This window comes from Fulmarus glacialis, unplaced genomic scaffold (genome assembly GCF_000690835.1).
Source record: "Fulmarus glacialis isolate BGI_N327 unplaced genomic scaffold, ASM69083v1 Scaffold43704, whole genome shotgun sequence".
Lineage (NCBI taxonomy): Eukaryota > Metazoa > Chordata > Aves > Procellariiformes > Procellariidae > Fulmarus > Fulmarus glacialis.
In genome coordinates this window covers 1-8,242 of record NW_009210690.1, presented here as the reverse complement: position 1 = coordinate 8,242, position 8,242 = coordinate 1, and the positions used below count along the sequence as shown (strand labels likewise).

Genomic DNA, 8,242 nt, shown 5'->3' with positions numbered 1-8,242 from the left:
AGCTGTGATTGCTTAGTATAAACTTTCATCTTAGGGAAGGGTGTTCTTTTGCCCCCACGCTCTTTCTCTAAGCTATTTTGTTCTACTCCTTTCTATGCTGTGTAGTTGCATAATGCAAGTAAAACATCCACGGAGTCACTTTAATGGCATTGTAAAACTGTGTGGTGTTAAAGCATACAACCACACAAATATTTTAGAATCAAAAAGAATTGGGTATTCGTGGGAAAAAAACCAACAAATTTCATATGTTTTTTTTGCAGGAAATCGCTATATATAAATCTACCTCAGCTTTTTGATAAGCAGAGATGGTGAGAACAATAGCACTTTATATATTCATTCTTTCTGAAATGGTCATCTCTTGGAAAGTGAATAGCTGCTCTGCATCTCAAAGAATTACACATTTTACTCTGATGCTGTGAAGAATTTGTAATGAAAAGTTTAGGTTTTCATTTCAGACATTTAACAAGCTACTGTGAAAAGGAATATAGGTCAGTTTACATCAGTCTAAAATACAATTAGACTTTCAGTTCTAAGATCCTAAATTTTAATCCTACTTTGGCTAATATTTGGTAATCTTGGTTTCTTTTACCACGGAAGCATTATTCAAGTTGCAAGCACGTAGCCCTGCTTGAGTGTATGTAGCCTTCTTTTGCAGGCTTTTAAAAGTTTAGCAAATCGGGAAATAGTTTTCCTGTATACCCCAGTATAGTCCCACAGTAATTGTTTTTGCATAGTTTAGCACTTTCCGTGGGAGCACCGTGATGTATTGGGCCTATAGACATACATTTGCTTAGGTGGCTGGGTAACTGCCATTTTAAATTTTATGAAGGTTATTTATAAATTCTGAAGGAAAGTGGGTAATTTTGTAGATTTGCTTGTTTGTCAAGGCAGATTATATACAGTGCCATTCAGAACTAGCCTTACCGCTCAAAGGGCTGCAGGCAAGTAACATACGTCAGTTGTTCCTCTGGTTGTGAACCAGTGAGGTATGTGCACCGCACTATCATCTGAAATAGACATAACCTTGATTCTTCAACTTTGCAGTTAAGTGACTGAGTAGGTCCAGTTCGCAAATGAGTAATGTATCTCTGGAGTGTGACAGCATGAAACAGAGCTTCTGCGTTACCGTGGCGAACTTGATTTGTCCTGAACCTAAATGAAACCAAGTGCTTTCTGGTGATTTCACTGGAAATGTGGAAGTTGTATGACAGTAGCTTTGCCTATGGCCAAATATTGAAAAGTGGTTATATGCAGTGGGAACTTGCTTATGTTCTTGGTGGGAGTGGGAAATAAAACTGAGTCTGTTAGTATTTCATTGTTGATTTAATTATTATTTTCTGCCTCTTGCTCAGGCTGTCACGCTGCATACTGATGTAGGAGATATTAAAATTGAATTGTTCTGTGAGCGTACACCAAAGACTTGCGAAGTAAGTCAAGTAACAGGAGCGGCATTGCCTAATGTTGAAACAAAGCAGTAGAAATAGTGAAGACTGTAGAGGAGGTGAAGTGGCTTTTGCAATTCATGTTTTCATATAATGGAATACTAACATTTTAAGCTGGTACAGTGCCTATTCCACTTGTGGAACTTGTGTACTGTATACTTGTGCACTGTGTCACACTGCCTAGAGCTTTGGTACTTGTTTCTCACCAGATAAGGTTTAGCTAAGGGCCGCTTCTCTCCAAGTTCTATCATCTCCCAAAGTGTTCTTTGCCCTTAAGGGAAAATATGGCACGTGACCTGGGATTCCCAAATTTCCCTGGGTTTGCTCACGCTCACACAGATTTCATTTTAATTTAAAAGAGTGAGAATCACTCCCAGTTTGTCAGAGGTCCCAGGTTTTCCTTTCTGCAATAAACATAAGCTTAAATTGAAGTAATTTACTTTTTAAGTAACAAAGCTGAGGCATGAAGTTACTGATTACAAAACCGCATTTACAAAATAAAAATGTTGAATGGAAGCGATACTGCTGAGCATGTCTCAGGCTTCTTGTTTGTTCCTCAAGTCAGACAACCTTGTGCTGTAAGCTTTATTTAAAATCCTTTGTATCTGTGAGAGTGTCAAAGGAGCATATTAACTATAATTTGTTTATGACTATTCTGTGGCAGTACTCTGTGGAATCCACATGGTCACAATGCAAAACAGAGGCAAAAGGGCTAGTATTGGTCCTGCCAATGCTGTCATTTTAGTAAGAGGATACTATTTCCGAATTGTTTGTTAATATGGTTTGTTTCATTTCCTTAGAATTTCCTGGCTCTTTGTGCTAGTAACTACTACAATGGCTGCGTATTTCACCGGAATATAAAGGGCTTCATGGTTCAGACAGGGGATCCATTAGGTAAATTCTTCTGTCAGGGTATCTCTATAGAAAAATGTACCAAAAAAAAAAAAAAAAAGAAAAGAAATACAAAGAAATTATAAGTATGAATATTAAAACAAAAATGTAAATAAAATAAAAATAAAATACAAGAATTATTGTATTGTTGATAGAGGTTTTTATGATGAGATTAGTTTTCTGAGGTGAGCTTGCAGAAGAGCAGCTGTTACCCTAGTTCTAAATAATCATGCAATAGTAAAGCATTCTACAAACTTCAGTTTTTTCAGCTGTTTCCACTAAATATGATGGTTCTGCTGACTTACCAGCTGTTGCTACTGTGGTTTCTCTGGTTTCTGCCTGAAAGGCTACACTGCCTCAAAAGCATTTGGGGAAAATGTGCCAGACAGTGTCAGCTGTTTGGGAGAAAATCCGATTCAACTGTGTGTCTGTTTGTACTCATACCGAGTTTAATTTGAGGATATGTCAGTGTTTTGTTTTGCTACTTAATAGGTGTTCCTTATATAGAGCTGTGTCTCTGCTCAGTATCATGACATGAGAACCCGATCCCTCCCTCAAATGAATTACGGTCTATCTAGGGTCTTTGTTGTAAAATGTTATAGCAGTCCATCATTTCTGGATTTTTTCAGTCTGAAAATCCATTAATCTATTGTGGTGCTTCTTTGTCAGGCACTGGGAAAGGAGGTAACAGCATCTGGGGCAAGAAGTTTGAAGATGAATTCAGTGAATACCTAAAGGTATTTCTGTGCTCTCAATACGCAGTTATGTTTTCATATGAATTTTCTTTACAGGTTGGAGAACGATCAGCTGTGCTGTACTGTATTAAATACCTCTTTTGTAATTGTGAAGCAAAATATAATCCTGCAATAAAGGGAATGAAAACTTATTATTAAAATACTAACAGGCTTTTCTGTACTTGGCAAGTTAGGTTTGAGGGTTTTCATCACTGAGAACAGAAGTAGAAAGAATTTGTAGCGCAGTATTTTTCATGCACTGAAGGCAAATAAGTAATTTTTCATTGTAAGAGCAATTTTGAGGAGCTAATTATGGACTGTGATGGAATATATTAGCAACCAAGATTTGTTCTTACTAATGGTATTGAGGCAGAGTACTAAGTCACAGCGCCCTTTGTACAGGTTAAAGTCCTGCTTTCACAGATGTGTATTCATGTTGAGTTTTTTCCCCTCTTTCAGCACAGTGTCCGTGGGGTAGTTTCAATGGCAAACAATGGTCCGAATACCAATGGATCGCAGTTCTTCATCACTTACGGCAAGCAACCACACCTAGACATGAAGTACACTGTCTTTGGGAAGTGAGTGATCCAACTGCATGCTTCCTTACAGCGTGTGAAGGATCTGAATATTTCAGGGCACATGCAATGCAAATTTAGAAGCTTCTGGTTCTAAAACTCTTTAAAATATTGAATGTGTATATGTAAATGTATGCTCTTGCACTGTCACCAGAATTAGTTGCTGCAAAATGCTGCTTCATTTTTCTTAGGAGTAGGGAATTCAGTGGAAATAGGCATATTAAAAATTACCTCAAGAATGGAGCTTTTTTTTCTTTCTTCTCTTTTTTTTTTTTTTTTTTTTTTTTAACCCCACTAGTTACTCCAGCTTGCCTTTTCATCCATGCCCAAAGGGATGCAGCCTGATTTGAAGCAAACTCCAGAACAATTGGATGCACAGTTGTAGGGTGTACTGAGAAGCAAGAATCTGATTTGGGACTGGAGCTGGGGATGGGTGTGGTACTGACATGGTCATGCTTCTGTTCCAGTGGAACTTCCTGTTCGACAGATAAAACTCACAGAACTGACAGTTTATAAAATCAGATGAGATTGTTTAAGATACATCATTATTTTAAAACATTCTTATGTTGATAGACACTACTGATAATACGTCATCCTTAAAGCAAATGTTCAATTTTTGAGTCTTTCAGATACTGCTTTTTCTATCTTAAAATCATGGTAATGTCTTTTCTTTTGCTTGTGGTTAAAAAGTCTCTAGTGTACAAGTGAATCTGCTGAGAAAAAGTTGCCTTTATTAAGTGGAGTTAAATATTCAAAGGAAACTATTGAAATGTGAAAATACTATTTTCTACCACTTGTGTTGTTTATAGACATCTAAGTATAGGTGTTCCTTTAATTTCTGAGTTTGTTTAGAAGTGTGATTGAAAGTTTTTTTTTTTTTTTAGACATCTTTCTTAGAAAAGAGTAGAGGCTCTGACAGATGAACTTTGCCAGATTTTCTGTGGCAGTTTAAGATACTCCTGCCCCAGTTGCAGAATCAGCAGAACAGCATATGCAGTCCCTGCTGGCTCAGAATTCAGCATCCTAGATTCAAACATTTGATGAATGTCACTGAATTGAACTGTGAACAGCACAACGTGTTTTCTGCCAAGTCCATTACTGGGGAATAAGCCGGCAAGATTTACCAGAGCTAGTTATTTAAACAAAAAAGTAAGAGGTTTATTAGAAGAATCTCTCTTGCCACTTCTTCAGCCTGAACAGGAAAACTGAAAGCCTAAACGTATTTGTGCCATTAGATTTACACAATTATTAATGATTCTGTCCAATCTTGTCTTTGAGTCAGAAGGTTAGAAATTATAATTTCGCATTTGGAAGTTGATTTTCCAGTCATACGATTTCGGTAATCCACAGTGAAGTTCAGTATGGCCAGTATCTTGCTGCTACTTAAACCTATACTATGATCGGTCAGCCCTGTCTGCCAGGAAGTGCAGCCAGCGTCTTTATACAGCTATGTTTGGTATAAAATATGATGCTGTCAGGTCAGTAGGATTGATTTGTACTTTTTATCAGAATCTGTCATGGATGCTTAATATTTCCTTTCAAAATACATTATATGCCATATATAATGTTTTGGCTGTCTTACTTGTTTTCATTTGCTTGCAAAGTCCTTGCCCTATGATACTTAACTGTAAAGTGCTTTGATAAATCGTTAGAAGGAGATTCTTAGCACTTCTGCCTTTCTTCCAGAGTTATTGATGGCTTGGAGACCCTGGATGAGCTAGAGAAGCTGCCTGTGAATGAGAAAACCTACCGACCTCTTAATGATGTTCGCATTAAAGATATTACAATTCATGCCAACCCTTTTGCTCTGTAGCCAGAGTGCCTCGACATGTTCTTCAGAGACTGGTCAGATTGACTGCTGGATTGTGGGGTTTAAAGTGTTATTAGAAAGGGTTACTTGAGCTGGATCATACCTTTGCTCATTGAATGCAGGATTTTCAGGAATTGTGACATTGTTTGGGAGTTGTTATAGGGGAGTCTTGTGCTTTAGAAGCCAGTTCTCCCAGAATATCTTCCAGGATTTTGATTTTTAAACATTGCATTTTATACTTGTAAAATAAGAAAATACTTCTTAAAATATATATTTTTTTGCAAATCTTTGTTTTCTGCCTTATCTTTCTTAGTGATACTATGTTGAAACAACGTCCTTTGCAACAATTTCATACTACCAGTTTTCTGAAACTTTCCCATGTAAATTCTAACCTTCCTTACTTTACTGGTTTTTAGAAAATTGAGTAAGATACGCAATTTTTTTGCCTAGGTGAGAGCAGTGTCATAAATAGATGAAACTTTTCTTTCCTAGAGAATTAAAGACCGCGTTTAGAGGAGCGCTTGCTCTTGTACTGCTGTGTTGGAATGATAACCGCTTCAGCCTCCCCAAAAGGTAGATTGGAAACAATCACTTCTGCCTCTGGCACAACGCTTTTGGTATAAAAGAGTAAGTGTTTGTGTCTTTACATAGCTGTTGATCGAAACTAGGTAACCATGGATTTACTGTAACTTGTTTTTCATCACTTTATTGCACAAACAGTAGGGAGTAAACACAACAAAGAGTAGTGACAAAAAGACTGTGGTCAGACTTATAACCAAAATATCCTGATACACCCAAAATAATAAAAAATTCTGTGGCCAAGATGATGTCGAACAAATAAGAGAGAGCTGTTGTTTGGTTTCTGGAGGATACATTAAATTTAGATCCTTTCTTCATTATCTAAAGCTGTGATTTGAAAGGAGAGTGATCTTATGGGGCAGGATTACATCCTAACTTTTAAAAATTGTATTATGTCTGTTTTCCTGATTGTGGCTCTGAATTTCTCCCAGGTTCTCCCTGAGAACCTGGAATACAGCAGGAAAAGTAATGGTGGGGTTGGTCCCATCCACTTATTGAAGAGAAAGCAAGACAGAGAGTAGGAAGTAGCCCAGCTGTGGAAGTGTGTGATTTTGTGGGCGGTTGCTGAGTACAGCATATGTGCAATTTAGTTCTTGCACACAGTCAGCTGTTGTGTCACCAGCGGTTTGGACTTTTGTGACATGTATAATCCTTTAAATAGCAAAAATGTCGCAGACAGTACTGTTCTTATTGTTCTCGACTTGTGCTTTATAAACTCCTATGTTCCCTTCCATCGGTCTGGTCCTTTATCACAAACACTACAGCCACAAGGTGAGTTCTGTGGAAATAAATCTACCCATGCAAAGAAAAATATGTACATTAACACAACAATTGTGCATTATGACTGTGATGGAGGGTCTCATCATGTATATTCTAGATTGTCGCTGACCTTTGCTGGCATTTTGGTGTTAGAGGTATGTCATGCTGGGAACAGTAGTGTAAGCTGGAGAGCAAAGGACAAAAAGAAAATAACAGTGCGTTATCTATGGACAGTGACAAACTTGCACAGGTAATGTACATATTGTATGTTGATCACAGGGTCAGTTGGGGAAATAAAAAAAAATACAAAGAATAAGGAGGGTCATTTATCAGGGTTGGAAGTGTTTCAGAAGGTTTAGTCCTTCCCAGAATAAAAAAAGCATTGGGTTTTAGGGAACTGATGTGTATAGGCTGTTGTGTTTCAGGACTGTTTTATCCTTAGATGCTCTTTTTCCACATAAATTAGCTTGCACATGAGATGTTTGACTGCTTGTTAGGGGTTTTGGAGAACCAAATTTCGGGCGTGATGCTTGGTTAGCTCTGCTGAGGTGACAACTGATAGATGGCTGGCAGGCTTGAAAGCTCCTTCTGGGAGAGGTGGTGGCTGAAGGGCTGCAGCAAGGTACGGGGTGGCAAGAGGGGTGGCTGTGACTTAAACTGCCATGTGTACTGTAGTAGTGAGCAGCAGAGGAAGCAAGGGTTAGTTTTGTGGAAGGGATTTTTTTTTTTTTCATTCTGTGAGTATAGAAGACTGATCTGTACACTTACTTGAAGAGTTGCATTTAGTTTGTTTGTTTTACTGTGGGTATTTATGTTCTGTCCAGACTCAAAAACATGACTGAAGGCTAGTAAAAGATATGACCAGACATAAAAAAAAAAAAAAAAAGCATTCAACTATTTGGAAATGTTTTTAATGCCAATGATTTACAAAGACATCTTTAATTTGTTAGTCATAGGTGGTCCTTTAAACTTCTGTTGATTTAAAGCTGACTGGGTAGATGCTTTGAGAGCCTCTAACAATTTGTCTAGGGAAGTACAGAGACAAGTAATAGGCTTTATCACCAAGGGTGAAAAAAGATGATTTAGCAATTCAGAGTCTCTTGAAGAAAAAGCAATCTTCTGGCAGTCATTCTTAAATGAGGGTTAGAATTATTTTTTTTTTTTCCCCGGTATAATGTTCCTTGTCTTCCAAAGTTCTTGGCAGGAAAATGGTTGAAGGTTTTGCATAGTTGGTTTACTTAAGTAGAACTCCTTTAACTGAATTACCCGATGAGGCATACAGGGTTACCATAAAATGTCGTGACCATGTGAAATGCACCTGCATCACTCCGAGTAGCAGAACCGGGAAGAGTACAGGGCTTTATCATGCAGTGAGGTGAGGAGACAGCACCGCTCTCGGGAGCGGTCCCAGCAGCCCGGGCGCTGCGGGACGGCGGTGCCCGCTCAGTGCCC

The 8,242-nt window shown here is 38.1% G+C and overlaps 1 protein-coding gene across 1 annotated transcript; it reads left to right on the top strand.

Annotated features, from left to right (window-relative positions):
- The first annotated feature begins 260 nt into the window (after window positions 1-260).
- PPIL3 (peptidylprolyl isomerase (cyclophilin)-like 3) lies at window positions 261-5,707 on the top strand. The gene is made up of 6 exons (XM_009577246.1): window positions 261-308; window positions 1,353-1,427; window positions 2,243-2,336; window positions 3,003-3,070; window positions 3,527-3,645; window positions 5,329-5,707. Exons 1-6 carry the CDS (start codon window positions 306-308, stop codon window positions 5,453-5,455), a joined length of 486 nt encoding a protein of 161 aa, XP_009575541.1. The 5' UTR covers window positions 261-305; the 3' UTR covers window positions 5,456-5,707.
- The last annotated feature ends 2,535 nt before the right edge of the window (window positions 5,708-8,242 follow it).

What these genes read in the sequence shown, in the direction of transcription:
- PPIL3 (XM_009577246.1), top strand. An exon ending in TCAGACAGGGGATCCATTAG is followed by an intron (nt 2,337 to 3,002) that starts GTAAATTCTTCT and finishes CTTCTTTGTCAG; the next exon opens with GCACTGGGAAAGGAGGTAAC. An exon ending in AATTCAGTGAATACCTAAAG is followed by an intron (nt 3,071 to 3,526) that starts GTATTTCTGTGC and finishes CCCCTCTTTCAG; the next exon opens with CACAGTGTCCGTGGGGTAGT.